The sequence below is a fragment of the Tympanuchus pallidicinctus genome, unplaced genomic scaffold, assembly GCF_026119805.1.
Source record: "Tympanuchus pallidicinctus isolate F22 unplaced genomic scaffold, pur_lepc_1.0 scaffold16, whole genome shotgun sequence".
NCBI lineage: Eukaryota > Metazoa > Chordata > Aves > Galliformes > Phasianidae > Tympanuchus > Tympanuchus pallidicinctus.
In genome coordinates, this window is record NW_026294679.1 from 7873422 (window position 1) to 7901046 (window position 27625).

At 38.8% G+C, this 27625-nt stretch overlaps 2 protein-coding genes across 2 annotated transcripts in view; one reads left to right on the top strand and one right to left on the bottom strand.

The window, feature by feature from the left end:
* The window catches only part of NHLRC2 (NHL repeat containing 2), a 32040-nt gene extending 19478 nt beyond the window's left edge, over positions 1–12562 (bottom strand). Inside the window, exons 1-4 of the mRNA XM_052677662.1 lie at positions 12053–12562; positions 10058–10210; positions 1817–2272; positions 56–177 (exon numbers count right to left, since the gene is read on the bottom strand). Of these exons, the coding sequence (XP_052533622.1) occupies positions 56–177; positions 1817–2272; positions 10058–10210; positions 12053–12215 (894 nt within the window). The 5' untranslated portion in view covers positions 12216–12562. The remainder of the gene's footprint in view (positions 1–55; positions 178–1816; positions 2273–10057; positions 10211–12052) is intronic.
* Positions 12563–12838: 276 nt separating this feature from the next.
* Positions 12839–26700, top strand: DCLRE1A (DNA cross-link repair 1A). Its single transcript, XM_052677661.1, has 9 exons — positions 12839–13629; positions 14697–16193; positions 17995–18128; positions 19165–19283; positions 20978–21121; positions 21973–22118; positions 23076–23230; positions 24800–24941; positions 25978–26700. The coding sequence occupies exons 1-9, from the start codon at positions 13212–13214 to the stop codon at positions 26142–26144; spliced, it is 2922 nt and encodes a 973-aa protein (XP_052533621.1). The 5' UTR covers positions 12839–13211; the 3' UTR covers positions 26145–26700.
* The last annotated feature ends 925 nt before the right edge of the window (positions 26701–27625 follow it).

The following is a 27625-nucleotide window of genomic DNA, read 5'->3' on the forward strand; positions in this document are numbered from 1 at the left end:
TTTCAACTAAGTAGGGCAAGCCACAAGAGATTAAATTTTCTTATGGAAAAATTACCTTTCTAATTAGATGATTTTCTGTATCAGCTACGTAAATAACATTATTTTTTATAGCAACGCCTTGTGGTGAGTTGAAAGCTGCCTCTGAAAATCTTCCATCTTTTCTTCCACTATTTGGACCTATAAATGAACCAAAGCAAACTCAAGATTCATTTTAGAAAAAGAAACTCAAAAATAGCTGGTCTATTTAAACCTGTAAGATAATCACATATTCTAAAAGATGCTCCCATAGTGCCCTGCTGAGTTACATCACGTACATTCTGCGGAGCCTCATTTTAGTCACTGTGATGTGTAATTGCTGTAGCCCCACACTAAGTTTTGAACTCGTTCTCCATGAGTTCTCTGCATCTTTAAGATTATCTTTCACAGAAAAGTCTTAGGAGGGGTCTACGTTGCTCCAGTTCCATTTTGCTGAGAGGCAAGAGTAACTGCAGAAGACAGCAATCAGAAACTCTTTTTTAAAATGTATTCCTAATTACATCAGAGCAAGTCAGCAGCAAAGATTTTACATCCCAACCTCAATTCCATTTCAGTGGTTTCGATTTGACTGTAAATACAATGGGTTTGATTAGCAGCACTTTCTCATTACTAATAAAAACTTAGCAAAAAGATGACACGCAACAAATTACATGGGAGAACAGTGAGCATGATGGAGTGACAGCCTTCTGCATAGCACAGCGAAGAAACAGAGAGGAATGCGACCTTGATAAGCAGTATCAGTGTAAGCATGGTATTTCAGATGGAGTAACATTTAAAGTGCATCAGCACTGTGTGTCAGCAGAAGACATTTAAATTCATGAGTGCGTGCGCAACATGATTTATGATGCAAATACAATTTCAACCTCTGTGCATGCCCACATTTATTACTGGATTATCAACTCAATTACACTATTTTCTGCCCACAGAATCATTTAACTGAGTCACTAAAATACACAAACTTTTACAACTTACTGTCAGCATACAATTCAGACCTGAGCAGACATGAAATACTGAGGTACCAGTGTGTTGGGTTCCAGTCGTTCCTTTATGACTAGGACCAAAGGCACCAATTCAGAGATTAGGACACATCCCTCCAAGCTGCTCTTTACTGAACATCCCAGAACACTGATGAGTATTTTGTCAGCAGAGACTTCAGCTCACATACAAAACGGAAACCAAACTGTCTGATTCTTGTCATAATAAACCTTATTTGTGCTTCTTGTGGGAGAAGAGCGCTGAGACTGATGCTTTGAGCAAGGTTCACTTGGATAATGAGTCAGTGCACTGTCTGTGCCACTGGTATAGGGAGTTTGATGATCCTACTGAGAGGTGCTCTTCAGTCAAAAACAAACAAACAAAAAGCACCCCCGAAACACACACCACCACAATCCAAAGTTCTCTTTTTCCTCTTGGAAAGGGAAGCATTCATATCTTTTTTCCCTATCTTGCTGCTAGATGTGGATATACATCACTTAAATCTAAATGCATTTGAAGATCTTTCAGAAGAAAGAAAAACTGTACTTTTGTAATTCATACAGGCTGTCACTTAAAAATACAGAACTTAGTTAATGAAACAAGAAAAAAAAATAGAGGTAACTCAACCATTTGCATAAGAGCTTCTCATTGATAGTACTATGCTTTTTCCCTCCCATGTCCAGTAAAAGTGATTTTTGAGAAAGAACATTCTCCCAATGCTTCTGAATTACTAGCTCAAAGCAGCACCACAGAACACAGTCCCCCCTAAACGAAAAAGTCTGCAACAAAGTTTACAAAACCTTACCTCCAACAGTGTGTAGAATTTGCCCATTTTTCAGAGTGACCAAAATCCTGTGATGTCCAGTGTCTGCTATCACCAGCCTTTCTCCTGATTTATCTACTGTCACTTTGCCAGGAAACAGCAGGGGAGAGGGCGGGAGGGAGTCCTTGTATAGCTTTATTCCAATATTGTTATCTTTAATTTGTCCTCTCTCCTTGTAGAATTTCAGTGTTATTGAAGTAAATAAAAACAACTTCTCTTTGTGCCCTTCTCCAACAAGCGAAAACAGCATGTTTCCACGAGGCCCAAGAATGACCAGAGTTGGCCAGCAGGACACTTCTAGTTCATGCCACAGTGTTGCATCTGCATCGTTCACTACAGGGTGGACAATATTGTACCTCAAAACTGCACTCTTAATGCTATCCAGAACTTTTTCGTTTGGAAACTTCGCTGAATGAACGCCAATAATAACAAGACCATCTGAAAGGAAAAGTGAATTATTACATTTAGATATATTTGTATTTCAACGAAAAAAAGTAAAAATGAAGCAGTGCTCCAACGTAACTAAGTGCATTTCAGAATGAAGAGGGTTGAACAAGTAAAAAGCACAATATGTCATAAATAGCTCTTAACTTCTTAAACTCTGCAGAAAATGCTTTGAAAATAATCATGGGTAAACTGTAGCAGTTCAACTGATACAGTGTTTTCTCAAGTATTCACCACACCTCTTTGACTTCTGATTCCTTTACATAACTGTGGTGTTTACAGAAAATTAATACTTTTCTTCTGTAAACTAGGAATCATAAATATAGCATGGAACTTTAAAAAATAAAGGAATTTATTTTTTAAATAAGGCTCCTAAAATCAAAATTGTATCCTGTGTTTCACATAAAGCTGGCAGTGCCAGAAACCATGAAAAAAAGTGCCTATCACATACCAGGTCCCTACTCCTTGCTTTAAAAAAGAAATAAACAGTGGATTAAGTCAATTTAATCTTCAATTTTTACCCCTCTTACTGTTCATAACAAAAAAATCTATATTTGTTTAATAGAGATAATCAGTAGTATAGAGATACTGCACTTGAAATCCTAGCATGAAGGTTCTCTTCAATATTTTCATCACTGACATCGATGATGGGCTCAAGTGCACCTTCAGCAAGTTTGCTGATGATGCCAAGCTGAGCAGTGCAGTTGATACATTAGAAGGAAGTGATGCCATCCAGAGGGACCTCGACAAACTAATGAGGTTCAGCGTAGCAAAGTGCAAGGTTTTGCACTTGGGTCAGAGTAACCCCAGATAAGTATACAGACTGGGAAAAGTGCACCTTGAGTAGCCCTGTGGAAAAGGACCTGGGGGTCCTGGTGGATGAAAAACTGAACATGAGCCAGCAGTGTGCTCTTGCAGTTTGGAAGCAAACGTATCCTGGGCTCCATCAGAAGAGGGGTGGCCAGCAAGGACAGGGAGGTGATTGTTCCCTTCTACTCCACCCTTGCGAGGCCCCATCTGGAATACTGTGTTCAGATCTGGAGCCTCCAGTACAAGAAAGACAGGGAGCTGTTGGAGAGGGTCCAGAGGAGAGCCATGAAGATGATCAGGGGACTGGAGCACCTCCCCTAAGAAGACAGGCTCGTTCAGCCTGGAGAAAAGAAGGCTGCGGGGTGACCTCATTGCAGCCTTTCAGTACCTAAAGGGAGCCTATGAACCGGAGGGGAATCAACTCTTTGAAAGGATAGATAACTGCAGGACAAGGGGAAATGGTTTTAAGTTGAAGGAGGGAAGATTTAGGTTGGATGTTACGGAGAGCGGTGAGGTGCTGGAACAGCTGCCCAAGAGAGGCTGTGAATGCCCTGTCCCTGGAGGTGTTCAAGGCCAGGTTGGACCCGGGCAGCCTGGTCTAGCATTAGATTTGGAGGTTGCCCTGTCTGTGCCAGGGGTTTGGAACTTGATGATCCTTGGGTCCCTTCCAACCAGGGCCATTCTATGACTCTCTGATTCTATGAAGGTGCTGGATAAGCACAAAGTAATATAATTCAGCTTGTATATGTGGAATAGACAGCATCAGCCATAAATTGATCAAAAAGCACACAACTGAATTGCTTGTTTATTTTCTCACTTCAATGAAACTCAGTAGAAAATCTACAGTTCAGAACTCATCAGTTTTTCTCTGCATGGCAAAAAATAAATATACTTCCTCTCCACATAAGTAATTGCATCAGCAGTCCCAAATTTTACACCCCCCCACCTACTTAACAGAAAAAGAACGAAGAACCTTGCTTCAGTAAAGTCATTTTTCAGTACTTCCTAGGAGGAAAAATCCTCAAACAATCCAACAAACAACTCTGGATCCTTTTTCAGTGCTTTAAATAATGTTTTCTAGCATAATCTCTCGGAAATTAAATGAGCAACGTACATGACATCAACAACATATTTTGTTTCATTTTCTGCTTCAAGAATACTTAGCCATAAACGTCATGTTGTTACAGTCAAAGTAACTTGTCAAATCTGGGATGATTTGGGTTCTGGGTTATTTTTATTTTAAAATTCAGAGATGCAAGTAAAATAAATGATAGTATCTGAACCATGACATTTGATTAAATTTCAGAACATTCCATTTCTAGAATCTGCTGCTCACAGCCATCGTAAAAGAATGAGATACTGAAGATCTTTTGTTACTGAAGCCAGGAAGATAACAACAGTCACAACCATGCAGTTGTAGAAAACTGCAGTACAATAACTTTAAACTTTAATAACTTTAAACCCAAACTGCTGATCTAATTGAAATCTTTAGATGTTAACCCTATGTAGTGGAAATACTAAGTGATGGCTTGAACCAGTGATTGAGCACCTGGTAGGAAGGCAGAGCCAACCCAGGGGAGCTCAGGTGCACGCAATGCCCCTGAATGATTGGAAGGGGTGTAGCCAGGATCCACGGTGTCCTAGACCTCATTTAAAGGTTGGCCAGGGAAGCAATGTTATCTTGCTGCAGATTACTTTGCCCCTAAGGCTTTCTGAAGGTAAGCAGCTTCTTTCTTTTATTCCTGTGCCTACTGCTGTTCCGTTTGAGAGGATCCTGACTTGTTACAGCCTGGGATGTTGCTGCTCTGCTGTTACTACTGTACATACCACGTGTTGTACCCTACTATGCATTGAAAAATCACCTGTGTTTCTGGATGTTGCAAGCTTTTTATAATCACAGGTAACTGGAATTATTCTACTACTTTATCCAAGGAAAAAGTTATAATCTTTTATCTTATGTGTTAGGTTGAGTAGAGAGGCTAAATTAAATGGGGAAGGGGGAATATCCTTATGGTTGATACCCTTTTTGGTTAATTTTACTTAATTAAAAAATATTTTAACAGCAACAAATGCTTTCTCTTTTCCAGTCATATCAAAGCAAATATCTAGCATTTATAGATTCTTTCATTGCTTACATTCAAATATTTGTAGTGTTTCCTTCCTTTCCCCCAGCTACTGATATCTATAGTGAATTCCATATTTTTATCATCAATACAAGTAATGTCATAAAAGAGGAGAAGATGGGGAGACCCTGTGAGTGTCAGGGATGAAAAAGAAAAATTATCTAACCTAAACCCAGTTCTGTTGATGTTTAAACTTCAATATACAACTGTGCAGAGTCCTCAAGGGCTTAATGAGGTTCCTAAATTACATTTATCTTAAGTTCCATCTTGGACTAATGTGTGCTTCTTCAGATACTACAGTGAAAAATGGTGCGCTGTACTACTACAGGCAAAATAGGTTTGGTTGAACAGCTATTAAACTTATATAAGGAGGATATAATTTAGAGGTTAAAAGGATAAAAGCAGAGTGCAGTGCGAATTCCTAAGGAACTAAGTGCCTTTATTTGATGCTGACTTGAAAATGGTAAAGGTCACTAAACTGGGGAAGGCAAATCTCAAATGTTTTCTTAACAAATTTTCAGTGAGACTTCAGAGCATGATCTGTTCAGTGATTTGTAGTGGCAGATAATTAAAAGACTATTCTGCACTTATCTGAAAATAATCATTTGTTACAACAGAATGAAACTTTCATCAGTTCCCATAAATTTAATCTGAAAAAGATTGCGTGTTTGCAATCATGCTTCTGGCAGACTTATTACTCATTTTCTCACAGAGCTCTCCCACTGTATCTGCTGCTCTAAGTTCTGTCATCCTAATGACTTCTGATCAGACAGGCCATTGGATTCAAGCAAGTCAAATCACTCCCATTAAAGAATCAGTTCCACATCACAAGCACTGCTGAATTTAATTAATTTAGTCTAAATCTGCGAGTTATTCTTCTGAATGTTACAGTCCTTAACTTTGCTGGCACAAAGGAAGAATACTTTCTGTTACACAAACTTCTTTGAGTTAAGAAATTTTGGACTGCTTTCTTCCATGTATTTGCTATATTTTACTTTTTTTTTTTCCAAGAGGACTTCAAATCTTCAAGGCCTACAAGTTATCCACAATCCAGTTGGTTTGAATTCAGGATAGCAGCTGCTTCCTTTTAGGCTGCTCTTCCTTTTACCTACAAGCACACCTACAAATCTCCTCTTTCTGCATTTCTCAGTGGATACTCTTTTATTCAAATATACTTTTCACAAAGATGTCAAACCTTTTTCTCCTTATGCTCTTAAAGACCTCTACAAATCAACAGGTATTAAGCCATTACATTCCCCTAAAGCTTTGTAACATACTCCTATCTATGCCACAAACCAATGTTTTATTTCTAAACCTAACAATGTTTTCTTCCCAAAGAAAGCCTCCACAAATACCTGCTGTGGAATGTGTGTTTATCTTGCTCTATTCCACAATGCAGAAATCCAAATTCTACTTCAGGAAAGCATTCCTGACATAAAGAATTCTACCATACCTTGCTTCTAATGCCTGCATTACTGCTTGGTTTTGGTTGGTTGTTTGGGTGGGGTTTTCTGTGTTGTTTTTTCGAGGCTTTGAAGATTAAACCAATATAATAATGATTACTGAACGACTGTGTTACTGCAAATAATGCAGCAAAAATATTACAGTGTATAAAAGCCAGAGCATAAATAATCCCCTTCTACAAAAGGAGAATAAGCATCCTATTGTACATTATGGTTCCCTGACACCTGCTTCAGGAAAGAAACTTTCTGCAGCAATGCACACTGCATTGCTAGCACTTGATGAATGGTCTCTGAAAATGGAGGGCTGACAGCACTGTTATTGTTTTGGCAGTGCAACTCGTATTTAATTTTTATTTCAAGTAAATTATTTTGATGATTTTGTGTCAGAAATGTGAGAGGCTATTATTTCATGACTTAAGCAGTTGGTTTATTGAGCTCAGAGGAGGTTGTTGCGTTCAAAAAAAAAAAAAAAAAAAACCCCAACCAAAGAAACCAATTTAATCTTTGACTTGCTTTTTATTAGCTTACAAAGAAATTGAGACTTATTTTTCTATTTTGGCTTTTCTCCTCAGCTGTAAAACAGTATTAATAGGGAAGAACTACAACTAGAGGAGTAGCAACTCTTGTTTTCTAGAAGAAAACAAGGAAAGGTGAAGCTCTGCACAGGAGCTGCATAAAACAAGTTCAAGGATAGAGAATCAAGGAAACCAAAGAAATAGTATTGTTGCCAATCCATTAGGCATGGCATGTTGCAATGGGAGACAACTCGAATTCTAGTATCATAAAGTGATAAACTCTGAAGAGCAATTTGAACGTTTTCACTATAGTAAGATCAGTAGCAGTGCTTTATCCATCCATCAAAAATATCATTAAGGCTGGAAGGATAATAGACATTATAATACTCCCTCATGAAGCAAACTTCTGTGGAAACAGATGCTACACTGATACAGGAAAATGCACACCATTTAAAACGCTATTTGAAGGATTATAGCAGAGCATAACACTGGAGTTATGCCAAGCTATTTCTGAATATTAGAAAGTACTCCCTCTTATAGAAGTAATTTCTGGACTGCTGATAACATGAACTGGATATGCACTGGGGTTTAAAATAACTTTTTGAACGCCACTTGAAAAACAGAAATAGCTCCACTGAAGATAGCAACAAGAACAGATCAGATAAAGATGCTAGGTGACATTTAATCCTATGGAAAGCAGCCTTTACTTTGAGACAAATCTCAAATTCCAGACAATAGAACTGTGTGCATGTGTGCAAAGATACATTTAATGGCTTAGGATCATCCTGAAACTTCCAGATTCTTGTTTAGATGTCTTATGTGATGACTGCATTAGTGAAGTTTCTATATCCTTCCAGCAAGGCAGGGTTTAAACCATGTGGACAAAAATCAGAACATGAAAAGTTATGCACAAAAAGATGCTGCTGCAAATTATATCAACATTAAGGTTTGTTCTCAGTTATGCAGAAATATGGAGAAACACTCCTTTAGCTATTCTAACACCAGATTAAAGATCCAAATGCGCTGTGAAATAATCTGTGAGAGTAAAATATTTGTTTTTCCCTCTGAATAACACTGTCTGCTGGATCAGGACTCTTCTGCTAAATGTCAATGAAATGTGTGTGTAAATGCTGTAGGGTTTTGTAATTATGAGGTAAGAGATGGGGAAACCAACCCAAATGAAAGTGAATCTGTCCCCCAGATCATGAAGGGACAACAGACTTCCATTAGCTAAAGAAGGCAGCAGATTAAAATAGAATGAAACTCTGGCATCAGGATGAATGCTAAAAAAGTTCTTATCTTAGTAGTTCTAAAGTATTTTTGGTATGCCCATCATCCTTTCTACTTCAGTCTTATTCTTCCAGCCTTTACTTTTCTCAAGTGTCTCAAGCTGGCCTTTCCTCTCACCTTTTGCTGACTGGTAACTTTTATCTCCTATACACTTGCTGTCATTTCTTTCTACTTATTCTTTTTACTTCCATCCCAAGCATCTTTTTCCAAACTGCAGTTCCTGTATATCTCAAATCTAAAAAGCATTTGTTACCTATCAGCAAAGTACTTTGTACAAGGTTGTTAAAATAACTTTTTGTTCCCAACAGATTTAACAGCTTAGTTTATTTTTTAAATCAGGGATGGCTGCTGTATTTATATATATATATTTTATAATATATTTTAAATATATTAAAATATATTTTAAAATGTGTGTTGTTTAAGGATGTTATCAATTCAATGACAAATTCCATCTTCTGAAGCAGACCTTCTTTCCCAGCATGCCTGACATCCAGAACAATCCCTTCCTAACTTCTTCATTGCTTTCCACTAAAAACTGCCTCCTTCACAAAAAAAAACAGCTATGAAGATGTTATTTTAATGAAGCTCCTCATAGCTAAAATATTACACCAGTTCTCAAACTTCTCCAAAGCAAACAGTCAAATTTTTCTAAGCAGGTAAATTATTCTATGTCAATCTTTTGTAAAACACTACTTAAACCTACAATATATGTGAACTAACTTAATGAACTTCTAATTTCAATGATGCTGCCATCTGTTTTTCTAACAAAAACAGGAAGCACAAAAATAAATACTGACAGAATAACAATCAGATCAGGAATGTTACTGTAGAATCAAAAATGTAAACCTTAAAGTAATGTTTACTGTGTCAGTCCTTACAATATTTTACTGAATGAAAGTAACGCTGTTCATCTAATTAGTTAGTCTGCTAAAACACACAAGTTAATTTAGTTGCTGATATGTTTGTGTGTAAGAACACCTCTTCTCTCTGACAAGTCATCAGAATGACAAGAGACTAAATCTTAAATAGTAATTACCCTTAATTTTCATTTGGTCAGAGAGAGATGGGCTTTATTTCAGATGTGAACTTTAAATCTTTAAGAGCTTAATCCCCTCTCTCAGGGTAGATGGCTACTAACTGAAAATAAGATGATGAGGGGGAGAAAAGAAAACCTAAACCAAGTTTTTTTTATTTCCACTTGGAAAGGGAAAAAAAAAAATAAACTAAACCATGTCCTGCTCAGAGTTGATTTGTAAGGCACGTGTGCATACAGCAACTTTGTGCCTGTAACTTACATCCATGCGTTTTGCCAACAGTCCTATGAGGATATCAGATTCAGGCTTTAGACACACATTGTGTCTTTTGTGCCCATACAGTTAAAGAAACCCCATATTTAACCCCACCTAAAAATGTGATGAGAGCACAGCCAGTAACCTTTGTCAGGATACTTAAAAGATTAGGAGACATTTTTAGGCATCCCTGAAATGCTGCCAGCTGTTTAGTAACTGAAGTGACTCAGCTACTCCACCTGCAACACTGCCAGGAAATTCTATTCTGTGCAAGCCAAAGCTCTTTTACCTTTATCAGAGTACTGGTGCTCTAATTCATGGAGATCAGGCAGCAGGTGCAAGCAATTGATGCAGCAGTAAGTGAAGAAATCCAACACCACAACTTTTCCACGAAGGTCTTTGTGAAGAGAAATGGGACCTTCAGTGTTTAACCACTGTAGATCTGCACAGAGAACAGAGATAGCCACTTAGAGGAAGGGCAGGGAAAGGAAGACACTTGTACCTAACTGGTATGCTAACACAACATTTCTAGGGCATTTCACTTAAGGCAAGCAACCCCATCTCTTTCTACCAAGTAGAAAAGCAAAACAGCAGTCTTATGTTTATCAAACTCACCCTCATATTACACAAATATTCAAAATTACTAAATGAATTTTAATGTAACATTGAAAGTACAACTTATATAGTTAAAAGGTACCTTTTAATTGCCAGAAGATGCAAGCTGAAGAACAATTTCCATATATTTTAAAAGAACCTGTATTACTCAACACCTAACAACATCATAGGTGTTAATAACGACTTTAAAAACTCATAAATGCAAATGGAATAGAACTCAAACTCTTCATTTTACAACATTTTTGTAAATGACATTTTCAGAGATAACTTCAATATTTTTCCCTTTTTAGTTTTGGCCTTCATTTTAAACAACCTAAAATGATAGACATGAAATATTACTTCCCAGGTGACAGAACTATAACTCTTTCAGATGGAGGTGGAAGTATACTTGGACACTCATTACTTGATTTGAAACATGAAGGCAATGCTTTCTCACTGGTGACTGATATTACTCTGATCCTGGCATTGAGATCTGAATGTCCTAGATAACCGTTTGCCACTCAACAGTTTTGGGGGGAAAAAAAGGGGAAAAAACAGATGTGATACATTGTGAAGTCAAACAACTCTTAAAGGACTATTTTTTGGAGTGCAGAAATGTACTCAGAATAATCTGAACCTTCACCCCATCAGTTTCAGCAAGCTCAGTGCTCCAGAAGTTATTGCTACCTGAGTCAGCATATTTGTTTTCTGCTTTGCTATGAGGAAGTTTGGCCTCCCTCTATACACAAAGTACATATTGATGTATATTCATATATACAACATGAATGTATGCACATTCAGACTTGGAGACAATTAATTTCAGTTCATGTATTTCTGCAATACAAGAGTGAAGCTTTACATTTTGCTTCTTGAAAGAAGACCAGATTGCTTTAATGGCATCGCTCCACTTTTCACTAGAATTAAAATATCTTCCTTTAAAGCACACTGGAATTAAAAAGAGTTGGCTACTTATTTGATCTCATCTCCAGAAAAGAACAGAAGCTTTGACAAAATACAGAAAGCAAAACAATGGTAATGACAGTGAAGATTCAATTCAGGAGGCCAAATCCAAACACTGAAAGCATTCACAATGGTTAGAAGTCAGAATTCACTCCTATGTTATAATGTTAATCCTGTATTTTATCTGTTTGGGTCTCTGTCTTGCAATCCCTCATTTCTCACAGCCCCAGCAAGCATCTCTGAGCCACAAGCACCCACAAGAGCAAGAACTGCAGGATGAATGCTTTGCACAAAAGTTACAGGAATATGGGAAGTGGAAAAAGGAGCACCACTGAACCAGGACGGCATCTCCAGCACGAAACACTTTATCAGGAACATGAAAATCAGCAAGCATAAATTGATCATGGGGTGAGAGAGCTTAGAAAGGCCTGAAGTGGAAGGGCAAGAGCTGCAGCAAAACCAAAGGAACCAGAAGAAAGCTTCCTGCAAAAAACGAAAGCGCCTATTTGGAAAAAAAACAAAAACAAAAACAAAAAAAACCCACAAAGCATAGGAAGCTTAAGAACGAGGCTTTAAAGAAGGGGTTTTTACAAGGGGTAGCAAGAGGCACACTCGTAAAGAGGTTCTTTTCTCCTTCGCTCCCGTGCCTTCACGAGCCCGCTGCCCAGCCTTTTCCTACACCAGCCGACGGGGCGGTGGTTCCGCGGCGCAGCCGGGCCCCTCCACCCACCTCCGCCGAGCTCGGGCACTGTCAGGTCCCGCTCTCGGCTGTCCATCTTCTTCAGGTACTGGTAGACCAGGTTCTCCTTCTCCTGAGCGGTGTCGGCGTCGAGCAGCGCGTACTCCAGCTGCGTCTGTGCGGGCAGGAGCCCCGCCAGGCCCTCCGCCGCCATGGCGCCTCCAGGCCGAGCCCGCCGCTGTTTACTGGCCTGCCGCTTCGCCGCCGCACATTCGGCCTGGGATAGAAGAGCTATAATCAAACCAAAGCAAAACAAGCAATGAAAACGCTAAACGCAAACACACAGAGATTCGTCTTTCCTAAAGGGAGGAGCTTTTAAGTTCATTTCTCATTTTTAACCCTGCTTTTGCAATTCGCAGAAGCACATTCGTGAGGGAAACTGTGCGCTAAACCCCGAGCGGTGATTCCTATCCAGCAGATTCAGCACCACCGCCTTATTTTTTTTTCCCCGCTTATTACGCTTTTTTTTTTTTTTAATTATTCTTAAGCGTAAAATACGTCACAACTGGGATGTATCGGAACCAAAGATTGAGGTTTTGTTGTGTTTTGTTTTGTTTTTTAAATTTTCGGAGCGGAAGGAGATGTAATGACAGAGGAGGTGACGAAACTGCGGACGCCGACGGGGCTGTGAGGGCCGGCCGGCGGCGCGCGCTTGAAGCGAGGCGGCTGCTCGGCGGCTGCTCGGCGGCGGGAGCGGAGCGCTGGGCTCACCTCGATCTTCGCTGTGTGGCGGCTCGTGGCAGCGATCTCGGAGCTGAAGTCACTTTTTCTTTTAAATCCTTCTCGGGGGCGGTCAGGGGTGCGGGGAGAGCAGCACCGCAGGCCGGGCTGGGTGTCGGAGGGGAGGGCTGAAGGAAATGGCTCTGTCAGCCATTCCTTCTGTACCTGACAGATTCTGCTCTTGTTTAACAACTGTTGCAGATACTCAAAGAGACGCTTGTTAAATTATTTTCAGGATCGGATCCACCATGCTCCTGTCCCATCAGGGGCTGCCGTTTGGTTTGGGGCACAGTGATGCTTTTGTAGAATGGGGCTCAGTTGCTTTTCTTCCATCTCACGTTCACTGCTGGAAGACAAAACTTATCAATGGTAGGAAAGTTAGATTTGTGAACTGCTGCTTAAGTGCAAGGACAATATTTTGTATGTTGCCATGTCTGAAGATGCTTTATTGGAAGAGGACATTTGGGAATACAAATCAATTAGGAAGCGAAAGCCACAGAGTAACTCAAACAGTACCTCTGTGTCCATGCAGACAGTAACCAAAGGCAAATGCAGGCTGAAAAGAAAGGGAAATGGAAACAAAAAGAAATCTGTGGATAAAAGTAGTACTCCTCAGAAAAGCGGGCAGAGGTTGAGGCCGAGCGAGGACCTGGATCCGTCTAAAGATGACAACAGTGTGCACACTCAGGAAAGCCTGAGCAGCCTGACAGAACAGGGCTCACCAAGCACAAGGCTGGTTTGTGATGGATATTGCCCAAGCTGTCAGATGCCCTTCTCCTTGCTGCTGGTGCAGACACCTCGCTGGCATGTTGCTGAATGTTTGGATACTCCAGGATCTGTTGAAAAAGGTAGGAATAGGGTAAGAAAGAAGTCTTCAGCAAAATATGTTAAACAGATAACTGCTGTAAGCTCTGGTTTTCATATGTAGTTAAAATGTTCTCGTATCGAATTTTCAGTTCTTTGTGAAGAACATGGAAATCTGATATGAAAATCTCAAAAAATGTGGAGCATTAACAAAGATTCATGATTGTTTAACAAGTTCCACTTCCATTGTATTAAGGAAGAAATCGAGGGTACATATTTACCATTGTAAAATAATGGGAAATATCCTTCATTTAAGGATTTGCAGCTTTTGATTCAGAATTTCTTCATATCTGTTTTACTTTTGTTGAAGTTTCTTCTTCAGAACAATTAAAATTGAGCCTTTAATCCTGTTTTTGATGGTGGTATTACCTTAAGGCAGATGTTCTACACTTCATTTCCATCTCTTCTTCCTATAATTAATGGGGAAAAAAGTCCTAATTGATTTGCATCCGTCAAAATTCTCAAAAGTTAGGTTAGCAAACTGTCAACAAAAAGTGTTCAGGGAACAGCGACAGATCTTTTGTTGGCATCTGAACCCTGAGTCCTTTTTACAGTACTTACATAAGCAGATACCTGACTAGTTTTTAAAATGTCACCAAACAGACAATTTTAAATGGAATTTCAAGTAGATTCAGAACCTAGGTTTGGTTTGTTTTGAAACACGTTGTAGCCTTTTAAGGCACTTTTGATCTGAGCCTTGCTTGTACATGAGACAATTCTAAACTAGAAACCACGCAGCACATTAGTAAGTACGGTGCTGAAACAGGGTAACATATTCATCTTGCTAGAAAGGTGAACTAATGCAGGCTCAGAGCTGTGCTAATATCAGGGTGGAAAACCTAAAACCTTTCATTTTGCACCAGCTTGGGCCAGGAGATGTGGCTGCCTGACCATTACTTTGTACCTGTGCCTTCTGTCCTCCAATAACTACATTTATAAGAAAAGCTTTAAAATTGTATGCCATATGAGATTTTTATTTGATGTAATAATTATGCAAACTACATTTACAAAGATATTAATGTTACTTTTTGGTTGAACTGCTTTTCCATAGAGTGTCCTGATGGTTTACTGTGCACATCTACCATTCCATCCCACTACAAGCGCTATAGCCATTTTCTACTTGCAGCAAGCAGAGCAGGAGAATATCTTGTGAACTCTACAGCAAACACTTTGGAGAGGAAGATGACATGTTCTACTGCTGCAAAGTCCAGCTGTTTTCCAAGTCATGTAGAAGTCTCACAGACTGAGAAAACATCTAAGAACTTAAAAAATGTCCCAGATAATGAGTGTACATCAAAGATACAGGATTCGGCACAAAGGAAATCTCTAAATATAACCAGTGAAAGCACTTCCTCTTTTGCAGATGTTCAAAAGCCTCAACAAGTATTTCAGCCCACACAAACCACAGATAACAGCTGTAAGTTTGAATTTTATGACTTTACACCTTCACAAGAAAGTGTTCCAGGAGAAGACCTTTGTAGTCAAAAAGATACGAGTCAGCCAAGCCTACTACAGTCAAAAGCTGATTTCAGTGACTGGGAAATTTCATATTCTCCACTGAGTACTTGTGAGGAAAGTGAGGGTGAAGTCGAGGAAGAGACAGAAGTAAAAACATCACAGAATAAACTACTCAAAGTCCAGAATCTTGAAGGTGATGAATCTGATGCTGAAGTTCTTAAATTTGAAAAGCAACACTGTGAGGAAATAAATACATTGAGCTGTTTGTATCATAGTGGAAAAAGCGCTTCTCAGAGTTATGTAGACAGCAAATGCTGTAATTCACCATGTGTAGATAATCAACAAGTGATGCTATCAGCAGAATCCTCTTTTCCTCTTAATTGCAATGAGGAGTTTCAACAGCCAGGATTGATTTCCCCTGCAGTTAACACAGGTAATAAAGAGTCACAAGACCAGGGTGCTTGTGCTTTGGATTCTGGGTATTCAGGTCTTATTCATACACAACCAGAGCTACTTACAGAAGGTGCTGGATCTCCTTTGTCTCAAAAAAATAAGGTTTTGAGAGGCCCAAGTGTTGTTTTAACTAATACGGATAAAATGACTGCTGATGCCATTGAAAAAGGAGCTTGCCAAGAGAGTTTGCAGCCAGCGGTGAAGAAAGAAGAAAACCTCGATTCAACTGGTGTGTGCTTTCCCAGCCCCATCTCTAAAACGGTCTCATCTTGTTCCTTAGCAAGTATGAAGGCCAAATCCAGTCCTGCCAAAGGACTCAAACAAATGGACATTGGTGTTTTCTTTGGGTTAAAACCTAAAGTAAAAGAGGAAAGCAAAGGAGAGGCGTGTTTGAGTGAGGGAAAGCAGATACTCAGTTCAGTTGCTCCCAGTGGAAAGAAGCCCAGACAGCAAAAAAGAAAAGCTGAAGGATCTGTGGAGGATCTAGAAGCAGTTAAAGAAAGTTCAAATAAGGATGGAGGCTTTGCAGATGTAACTTCTGGTGGTCAAAGGAAGTGGAGAAAAAGATTTAGAGAATCATCTACTCCAGATGAAGGAGCAAGGAAAAAAAAGTGTCCTTTCTACAAGAAAATACCAGGTGAGAGATAAGTACTGCTTTGTGTAGTGGTTAACTAATTTGGGCTTGTGTACTGCATTTTTTCCTCTAACTTTAGGCTTTGTTATTCTTCACTCCCCATATTAATTTAAACTGTAATCTTTAATGGCTTCTTCCATCAGAGTCAATAAAAACATGTCTGGGTGCAGATCTTCAGAAGAATCTGACCATGGGACAACAGCCCACAGAGGCCTTCTCAATAAAGCACAGTGAAATGTTTGCCTCAGGAAAACAGTTGCTAGGAAGACTTCTGCTTATTTTTGACAGAATAAGAAACACGAGCTGATTTACTTTCTACAGTGTTTCTGAATATCTCCTTTGTTAATGTTCACTTTTAATTCCTCTATTTAATCTTTTACATTGTATCTTTTGCCCCTGAAAATAGGTTGGTCAATTACACTTATTTTATGCTAATTTTAAAAAAAAAAGAAAAATAATTTTGCATATGAAGTTCTCAAATGCTACAACTTTATAAGCAGAGATGTGAAAGTGAAGCAGAAGAATGTAGCTCAGGACACAGGAATTTCTCAGTCTTCTCAAGCAGTCATGCTAAATATGGGATGACACACCGGCAACTTTAAAAGCTTCATGATTCTGTTTACCACCAAAGGGTTTAATTATACATAAATATTTGAGGAAGCCAAATAGAAATACTTTGGTGACTATGAGAGCCAGACTGCTTCTTGAAGGTTGACCTATAAGTCTTCATGAGATTACACCACTATCATGGGTTCCATGAACTGAGAGCGTTTCCCATATATAATAAATTTGACTAGTAGAGTTCTGTGCCTGCAACAGAAATTCAAAGTTGTTTTGCTATAATCCGTAGTGTTTTTTGTTTTAATTACTTTACCTGAAGCGTGTTTTCTGTGCTGATAATGCTATGTGTGGATCCTCACTTGAGGAGTTTCTGTTTTATTTTGCTTTTTATTGGCAGACAACTGTTTGTTTTCTTTTAATGGAGTTACAAATTCTAGCTATTTCTAGCTATAGCAGAGCTATTTGTAGTTCTTCTGGAAGAGCTCAACAACATACAATGAAAAATATTTGATTGTCCCCAAACGAATTGGATCATGGGTGGTTTTCCAAAAGTATGACCCAATGTAAAAGGACCACTTGTCATTTTGTCTGCATTAAAACATTACATGTGCAGGGAGGAGGGCTGGCTTCCGTGCTGCTGTCTTTATGCAATAGCTCTGTACAAACAGCGCCTCACCAAACACGTGGAACAGCAAATCATTCACTTTTTATCTCAGCAGACATACCTGAGGATCCCAGATCGCTCACTCAGTAACAGTACAGTAGCATGCTTTGTGGAGAACGTTAAACAGACTAATTGAGGTTTTTGCAGGTTGATCACCAAATCAATTGTTAAGCTGTTGTTATCTGTTTTATTTTGTGCTAAGATTTTAAACACGAACTTTGAGAAATGCCAGTTAAATACAGAGTTGCTCAACCAGCTGCCATCTGTGTAGGATGGCAGCTGAGCGACCAATAGGTGGGAGACCTGTGAATGGATCTGCGTGTGGACGCATTGCTGAAACTCTGTTTTAATGTGAAAAAACCTTTTTATTATTATTTTTGTGTGTGTGACTGTTGACTCATTTGCAAACTGAGTCCATCATTAAGTGGTCCCTGACACTTTGTATGGTGGAACTGTATTCCATTTTTAATTTGGAAGAAAGAAATAAAAAAAAAATAAGAGTCTATGAGAAATCTCATTAGAAACTTGTTCTGGGCTATCTGTGATTACTGACTGGTTTGTCTTGCCTTTTTGCTTTAGGAACTGGCTTTACAGTTGATGCTTTCCAGTATGGAGAAATAGAAGGCTGCACAGCCTATTTCCTCACTCATTTTCACTCTGATCATTATTGTGGGTTGACAAAAAACTTTGTATTTCCACTGTACTGTAATAAGGTAAGGTTTTTCAAGGTAACTAGATATTATCAAATTCATATATCAAGTCCATACACAACTATAATCATGATGAAAATTAATACAGGACCAGAGATTCCATTACTGAGGCAATTCAGAACAGTGGATAATATGTATAGGGGAATCTGGGAAGAAATCTTATCTTAGTTTGTCTGTTAAAGAAGATTAATGAAACTTACTTGTTTTGTTACCAGGAATTAATTTAGGTTTAAGTGGATTTCTACAGATCATATAGCTCAATTTTCTGCTCAGTACAGGGCTAACTTCAAAGTTAGATCAGATCATTCAGAGCCTTTGCCTGCTCAAATTTTGACAATAGAAGAGGACAGGTTCTGCTGTGTCTCCATGCAACTTGTTGCAGTGCTTAAACCACTCTGGTTTCTTTCAATTGAAATGTCACATTTTACAACTCATTACTGCAGCTTCTTTTTTTCTTTGTATGTGTCATGAAGAATAATATGGGCTCCATTGTCTCCATTGACCTCATCAAGGGAGGGAAGTTTGAAATTAAGTTCCCTGTAAGCACCCTTTTCTCGAGGTTAAGTAAATGCAGTTGTTTTAGCCTGGTCCTGCATGTCCTGTGCTTCAGGTCTCCGAGTGGCCAAGACTGCCACTGGCTGTGTTATGTCCAACCAGGTCTTCTCTACTCTTAGCATGGTAGGGCACCTTCCCTAATAAACCCATCCAGAGTCTGCATCAAAAATTTCTCTATGAGGCTCTCTGGAAGTCCCCTGAAATGGATGCCTCCCATGTTGTCCTTCCAGCAGCTGCTGAGTTGACTACAGTACCCTACAATGAGACTCAGGGCCAGTGACCTGGAAACTTCTATAGTTATTTAAGCAAGCACTGACAACTTCTCTTCCTGATAGACAGTGACAAATACTCATCGTGTTGCTTCTTGTTGGTCTCTTCACGTTCTCACAGTTTCTCTCTAAGCCAGACAATTTGGCTTTGAGAGCCTTTGTTTCTAAGAAAAAATAAAGTCTTCTAAAAGATTTTGTTCATTTTCTTGTTACAGATAACTGGCAATCTGGTGAAGAGCAAACTTCGAGTCAAAGAGCAGTACATCAATGTGCTGCCAATGGACACAGAATGTATGGTGAATGGGATCAAAGTGTTGTTGCTGGATGCCAATCAGTACGTATCATTGCATTTGTTATGCAGTGTTTGTTTGTTTAGAATATTAAAGATAATTGGCTGAACAGACCCAGTGTTTTCATAATTTTTGGGTTTCCACAGATCTGAAAAAAGAAGGGAAGAAATTCTTCAGTACCCTGACTTGACTTGTTAACATAGATTTTCATTTCATTGGTGACTTCGGAGTGCAGAAGCCTAAGCTTATTGCTTATGTTAGCTTTTGGAATAGGGGAGCTATTTTTTAAAATGGATCTTAGGCTTTTTTGGTGATGTCACCTTAGTTTTATTTTGTTTGCTTGTAGTGAGCACTTCAGTGTTATCCACACATATCTCCTTAGTGTTTACACTTGAGAGTTTGGATGGTTTTCTAGGGTCTGGGTACTTCAGTTTTTTGTGCCTGGTTGGAAACATCCTAGAACTGATGATCAGATCTGTTAGGTTTTTGTAGCTACAACTCAAAATAGTGAAATCTTCAGCTGAAGAAAAACATGGTACTTTGGTTCCTGAGAGAGATGAAACACAACTGCTCAGAAACAAAACAAAAACCCACAAACATCACAACAGGTAACTTGTAGTGCATTCAGTGGTAAAAGGGTGAGATTCTTACCCAGTGTGATGCACTGCCAGTGTGTGGTTATGCTGGATTTTAGGTTCAGTAGCTCCTGACTTCCAGCCCCGTGCTCTTGCTGTTCTGTCTCTTGGTACCTTATTTGGCTATGTGCTTGAAGAAAAGTCCTTTCCCTAAAGTATATATTGAAATGCAGCACTGTCACAGCTGGTTTGAATGTTACTTATCTTAGGATTTGTTTATAGTTAGAGAGATAAGATTCCATGAAGTCCTTTGAGAACCCTTTCTAGGAATGAAGGAAGCCTTGTTATGTAATTTGGACACTTCTCATTTTTCCTGTTTGCTTCCCTGCACCCCTGTTTCAGTTTGAAAGGCAGATAAACCTTAAGTACAAAGTTTAACTTGTTGGAGAGTTTACCAGTTTTCTCATTTTAGCTCTGATTCAACCACTTTTATCCTTTTCTGAAGTTTCATTTACCCTTTCCATATGACTCATGTCCAAAATAGTCTCACTCTGATTTTCCTGTCTGAGCGCTTGCCCTTCAGACAGCTTTGGTGAGGAGCTGCAGAAGGTGCAGTGGATTCATTGTGGCCAAGGATTGTACTTACAAGCAGTGAATTTTGCAGTGAATTCTGCATGCTGGATGATATTTAAAACCTGCAAATAGAGTTTAAAAGCAAATGCTCCATTAAGTCCAGGACCTGCAATAATGCAGTGCTCCTCAGAGATGAGAATGCTGCTTCTTTCATAGTTCTTTCATGCTGTTTCCTTGTGAACTCCAAGTTTAATAGAACCTCAGAGATTGCAACTGAGGCAGCATCTTTGTTGTACCCGATGAAAAAAGAGCAACCAAAAAGGAAGTTAATGCTAGATTACTGTTGATGTGTTTCTTCTTCTCTCCTTCTCAGCTGAGAATTCACGTCTGTCTTCTCTATAGCCTTAAGGATAGCTTTAAAATTCCTTTATAAGCTAGGAATTGCTAGCTACATTAGGCAGCCCAGTAGGTGTGATTTACAGTGCTGTTGTGCACTTTCTTGCTACTGGAGGGCAGCGTATTACTTGTCTCAAAGCACCACATCTCTGTAGATTATTTACATGTGGGTGTTTTTTCTATTTTCTTTCCAGTTGTCCAGGTGCAGCAATGATCCTTTTTTACCTGCCTGGTGGAGCTGCTATTCTGCACACAGGAGACTTCAGGGCAGATCCTTCTATGGAACGTTACCCTGCTTTGCTTGGTCAAAAAATCCACACCCTTTACCTTGATACCACGTAAGTTGAGTTCACTTTTTTTTTCAGTATGACCTATAGTTGCAGTTTTGTATTACTTTGTGAACCAACTGCATGTAAGTATAAATAACCTTACTGTTTTAATACTCATTAGTTCTGTTTAGTGTTATGTAAAAGCCAAAGTTCCTAAACGTCTGTCCTGTTCATCTGCTGTGCTGTTAATGGGAGAGAAGAAAAGTGGATACTGGAAAAGATGCATTCATTGAAATGGCTTAATTATTTGTAAGTGATATGAAGTTCTTGGGGTTAAAATTTGTGCAGTGAGTTGTTCAGCTTTAAAACTAGAGTCTTCTGGTTGTTTCTATGAGTGTTCAGCTCTGTTACGAAAAAGCAGGGGGAGGAAATTGAAAGATTGAAGGAATGCCAAATGGATAAGTCACATTTCCAGGTTTTCATTAGACCTTTCTGTGACTTGTGCATGTAAGTGTTTTTCTGTGATGACTAATGTCCAGCTGCAGTTCTTTATTTCTGTTCCATATGTTTCTGTGAATGAATAATGCTTTATGTTATGGTTTTGTGTGCATGATAAAAAATAGACATCAGGATGTAATTAGAATATGCTACAAATGTCTAGCTTGAAAGTGCACTTGGTATTTATAGAGGAAAAACTACAGAATAGAGAGGCAACTGAACTGACATAGGGAGAAGGCATGCATAGGGTGAGTTTTATTCAGTTTTATCTTGGCACCTCATGGTTTCTGATAAAGGGATCTCAAACTGAAATTATATTTTAGGATAGCATCTTTTTCATTTCTTATTGCATATATGCAGTTTGGAGGTCCTTAGTAAACTCAGATGTCTTCCATCTGATCTGTCTTGTTTCCATGCCCCAGGTACTGTAGTCCTGAATATACCTTTCCTTCTCAACAAGAGGTTGTCCAGTTTGCTGTCAATACAGCCTTTGAGATGGTGACTTTAAACCCCCGCACTCTAGTTGTCTGTGGCACCTATTCCATTGGAAAAGAAAAAGTTTTTTTAGGTAAGTTAAACAAAACAAAACACACACACACACACACCTCCCTCCCAAGTATGCAGAAGGAATACTTGGATACTAAATGAATGAACCTGTTTAATTGATTGTGGTGACAAATGTGCCACTGATCATTTTAAAACGTAAATGATGTATTTTTGCTTTAGTAATCTCACTTTACCAGCGTAGCAGAGGGATGTAATTATTCTTCAACTTCTATTTTGCTAACAGTTTTTCCTTCAAGCTTCCTATAATGTAGTTTCCTAAATACACATATTTATCAGTTTTAAAGAAATCAATTTTTACACAGCATTCCCCAAACCAAAGCACAACTTATCTATCCTAATGAAAATCTTGTATGCTATGCTTCACTCAGGTACAGCATTAGAAATCAAAGTGATTGCTTTAGAGTATGCTCCAGAGCAGGCAGCTCTGCCCTGCTGGTGCTCCTTGTGCTTTTAGGTATATTTGAAGTCATCAGTACAAATATATTTGAAGTCATCAGTACAAAACATTTTCACCAACGTTTAGTTGCTCTAGCTTGTTTTCTTTGTATGTCCCAAAACCCTGCATGTTTCCAGCTTATTTCAAGTGATTACCAGTAAGATTTTACCAAAGAAATAAGACTTTGGACTTGTCACTGTGCTTCTCTTCTCCTTTTCTTTCTAGTTGTGATTTCCAGTGTAATTCTGACTAAAACACTGGATCTGGAGTAGTTGCTTTTTGGTGTGGGTTGTTGTTTTTTTTTTTTTGTTTGTTTGTTTTTTCAACAGCTACCACAGGTTTCTCTTCTGAAACAGTTTCACATTCTAAAATTATCTTGTTGAATATAGGTATTTTTTTCCCAATAGTAAACTTGACCCAGGGTAATAGTTAGGAATGGCTCCCAGGAAGCAACAAAATAACTCCTATTTATTTGATTTGTTTGTGTTTGGTTTTATTCGTTTCTCTCAATCAATCCTTAAGCAATTGCTGAAGTTCTGGGTTCCAAGGCAAGCATGTCCCGTGACAAATATAAAACACTGCAGTGTTTGGAGTCAGCAGCTGTTAATTCCCTCATCAGTACGAACTGGAATGGTACTTTGCTTCACATTCTCCCCATGATGCAAATTAATTTTAAGGTAAGTTCTAGAAGGATACTCTGCTTAACCTCTGGCTAATCTTGACTGTTGGCTCTTCCCGTCAGTGTTTGGTGCTTATTACCCTCTTGTCAGATCATATTTAGTTAGTGAAGTTTTGACATACAGCATTATATTGAAAATGAAATGCAATTAAACATTAATAATGTCTCCAAACATGATACACAGAAGGTGTAATTTCACTTTAGTACGGTGCTTGTGCAGGATAAGCTGAGATTTGTTCCAGAACTTGCTCTGTGCTGGCTTTTTGAAGTGGATTTCTGTAATGACTGCAGGGTCTACCTTATTAGCAATTAATGTTTTGACACTGAGTTCCTGCTTTCAGCCTGTCTTTTACTTTATGTGATGTAGGAGAAGAGTAGAAGGATTTTCTGCATGCAGCTCTGCATGAAGATGAGCTTCAGCCCATGAACATTGCTAAATTCCAGTTTGGTATTTGACATAAAAGGGGATACGGTTCTCTTCTGTTCCTCTCAGTTCAATTTCCAAGGATTTGTAATCATATTTTTACCTGCAAAAACATTATTTCTCCTGCTGAAGAACAAGGATATGGATATTTGAGGATATGGATCATTTAAAACTCAGTGAAAATTTCTGCATAAACAAATACAGCAAATGAATTGAAAGATGCTTTTTGCATGCACATGCTTTAGTTTTTCCACGTGATCATTATTTGTATTTTTTTTAGCCAAAGCAAATAAACCAGTTTGTGTTTAAGGCGTTTCACAGCAGATGAATATAAAAGCACATTCAGTTGAGATTTGAGCCAGTAGACTTTCGATGTTGAGACTTCCGTGGGAATTTCTTAGCTAAGAAAGGTGACTCATTTCTGAGGTAAAGAGCGTTTTAAAATGGTCCACAAAATACAGAAAGGCAAAGCAGCAGGCTCTACTTTAAAGGCAGTCTGGAAAAAAAGAGAAGAATGGAGCTCACTTAGTACTGAGAAATGCGGATTAAGTCTTTTCCAACCTTGGTGATTCTATGAGTCTATTATTCTTACTGTGCCACTTCTCTACTTAACAACTTACAGTGTCTGACAGGTTAAGTTAGCAATTGGTGTTTGGTCACAGCCTCTCAATCTCCATCTCCCCTCCCTCACACCCTCCTTCTGGCCACAAGCAGACACCAAAATGTCAGTGGTGCTTTAAGCTAACCAGATGATTTTGCACTCAAACAGGCTTTTGCCTTTTTTTTTTTTATCACCACTCAGCTGCAAGAGTGCTGACCTCCAGCCCAGAGAAGGAAACAATTGTTTGGGAGCAAGATTAAAAAAAAAACAAAGTGATGATGCCTTATGTGTTCTGATTTGTAATGCATAGCTATTAATATGTGCTTATTTAGATGAAACAGTGAAGATCTTAACGTGCGAGGTGCTTTGCAAATGTAAATATTCATCATTACTGATTTGAAGGCAGGTGGTATTTAAAAGAAAAAGCTCTTATGAAAGCATGAGAACAAAATTTAATTTGATGTCTCTATCTTGAAATCTCCAGTCTTTCAACTAATGAGCAATTTAAAGGCATTCAGCGTAAGTCCTATTTTTTTTAATAGGGGTTGCAAGATCATCTGAATAAGTTTTCTGAGAATTTTGATCAAGTTCTGGCTTTCAAACCTACTGGGTGGACCTACTCTGATTCATGCCTTTCTGTGATGGATATCAAACCGCAGACAAGAGGAAAGATCACCATTTATGGTATAAGTGTGATAAAGATTCATTGCATTTAGTTGTGTGAACGGTCTCTTTATTTTTTTTTCTGGGAACTCCTGCTGTTTATTGTTACCAGTGCTTTCTGGTTTCTGGCTGAGAAACTGAACAGATGGATCTCTCCAGGAGAAAGTAGTTGAGAACATGAGAACACTGTAAATGAAGACTTCTTTTCATACTACTTGCTCCTGTACTCTTCTTGCATATAAAGATTGTCATGTGATATACTGGCCTTGTTAAGGTTGGAGAAGAGAAGGTTCTGGGGAGACCTCATTGTGGCCTTCTAATATTTGAAGGGAGCATATAAACAGGAGAGGGAATGACTGTTTACAGGGGTGGATAGTGATAGGACAAGGGGGAATGGTTTTAAGCTGAGACAGGGGAGATTTACATTAGATATTAAGAGGAAGGTTTTCACTCAGAGGTGGTGATGCAATGGAACAGGTTGCCCAAGGAGGTTGTGGATGCCCCATCCCTGGAGGCATTCAAGGCCAGGCTGGATGTGGCTCTGGGCAGCCTGGTCTGCTGGTTGGTGACCCTGCACGTAGCAGGGGGTTGAAACCAGATGATCATTGTGGTCCTTTTCAACCCAGGCCATTCTATGATTCTATGATATTTGCAGTAACTCCAGGGATGAATTCTTGGCCCACTGATGCTGGTGGCAGTGCAGTTTTTTGCCGAGGTTTTATTCCATCCTCACTCTTGTGCTGCAGAGAGAAGACTGTGGGTCTTCCTCTCCCTGTCAGTTCTTATCAATACATTAAATTGAATCTTTTAAAGTTTTAACATTAATTTAATCAAATGTTAGACTGTTCAGTTTGCACTGACAATTGATTTGGTAACAATGCAAAATAACTTTCCAGAAATAAAATCTGGATGTTTGTTTTCATTTAGCTGTAAACTTTAGATCTTTAGTTTGAATTAAAAAAATAATAATTATTATTTCTGAGCTGGAATTCTTACAAAGATATTTTGGCAAGAAGTTAGATAGAGTAACAGATCTCTCTGATTTGTTTCATTTCAGGGATTCCTTACAGTGAACACAGCAGCTACCTGGAAATGAAACGTTTTGTTCAGTGGTTGAAGCCACAGAAAATTGTCCCCACTGTAAACGTTGGTGACTGGAGAGCCAGAAGCTTGATGGAAAAGCATTTTAGAGACTGGATGATTGAGGGCAGTGGACATAAGTAAGGAAAAATGTGTATTTCAAAGAAGAGAAGCTGAATGGGAAATTCGGAGTTCCTGTGAAATTGTGACTCTTTTGTACATGGAACTCTTTGGGAAGGATACCACTGCCATTCTCCAGAGAAAAATGGACTGGTGGGAGGGTACCTTGTTTTCTGATTTACCTACTAATATATTTCCCTATCACTTGTTTGCAAATGCCTATTTCAGTTTATTCTTATCTTATTCTTTTTATCCTGTTCTTAATTTTCTTCAGATCATGGAGATGCCCAGACGTACAGTGCTGGGGGAGAAGCCACCTCCAGGTTAATCTTCTTGGAAAACATGTTATTGTAATAAATGAAACAGCATTATGCTCATGCAATGTGCTACCAGCTCAGGCTTCAGAGGAGCTCATTTTTTCATAAGCTGGAATTTAGTGTTAATTAAAACTTTTTCCAAAGTTTACTCTATGTGAGAGTATTGGTATAGCCTCTGCAGTATACATGCTTGCAAGAATGAATTTTATAGAAGACAATTATATTATGGTCAAGATTTTTTAAAAATAAAGAACATACATGAAGCATGTGAGTTTTTTCTAAAATGTAAGTGCATTTATTTCAGTATGATAATTGCTCATTCCTATTGGGAAACCTCTCTATACTTCCAGTGAACGTTCCATGTATTTTGCTTTTGTGAGGTTAGGTCTGTGCCCTTGTAGTGCAAATTCTCAACACAGAGCCAAAGAACACAAGTGGTGCTTCTCCATGTGGTGCAACGCATTTGTGTTGGCAGGGTTGTTTGCACAGCTTTGTCCCTTGAATTCTGGAAAAAAGTAAAAGTAAGTCAGCAACACCAAGGTAAGTTTCACTTTGTGTTTTCTCCCTCGGTGCTGTTTCTTTATCTGCTTGGTGTTTATGGTACTCAAGTATGTGGTTGCACACAGGCACGTTGGTGTCATTTTAAGTGTTTTAATAGAAATCATTCCAAAGTGTGTGATCATGCACAAAAAGCCATCCTACAACTCCTTAGTATAGCTAATCTGAAATCTTCAGTGCCTTTTTTGTCAGAAAAACATTTATTTAACGGTCACTGTTAGTATAAAAACTTGCCATGATTCACAGTTGTTTCAGTACGCTCACTGAAATATGACATCGTTAAATGGTTCTGTTTAACCTAGGCAATTAAAAGTATCTGAAGTTTTTATTTTACATCATATATTATGCTAGCTCTCCTTATCACAAGAACCGTTCACTGCCCTGGATTTGCCATACCCATTCCTGGGATTCCACTCCTTGTTGGTGTAGGTGTGTTAAAAATTATCTGTTGAAGTGCTTGCTTTTCCTGAGCCTGAATTACTGCCTTGTACAAGTTAGGGCAGATCTGGGGATTCTGTTTGGCAGGCACGTGCTTCTAACAGTTGAATTGTTATGGAATTATTCATGATTTTCAGCTCTCGTGTCTTTTTCCTACCTAATTTTGCACAAAGTATGAGGGGCATGCTGATG

Excerpts from the sequence above, each read along its gene's own strand:
- DCLRE1A (XM_052677661.1), top strand. The coding sequence starts at position 13,212 with ATGTCTGAAGATGCTTTATTGGAAGAGGACATTTGGGAATACAAATCA. Across the intron at positions 18,129-19,164 it reads TTCCACTGTACTGTAATAAG|ATAACTGGCAATCTGGTGAA; the intron begins GTAAGGTTTTTC and ends TTCTTGTTACAG. Across the intron at positions 19,284-20,977 it reads TTGTTGCTGGATGCCAATCA|TTGTCCAGGTGCAGCAATGA; the intron begins GTACGTATCATT and ends TTTTCTTTCCAG.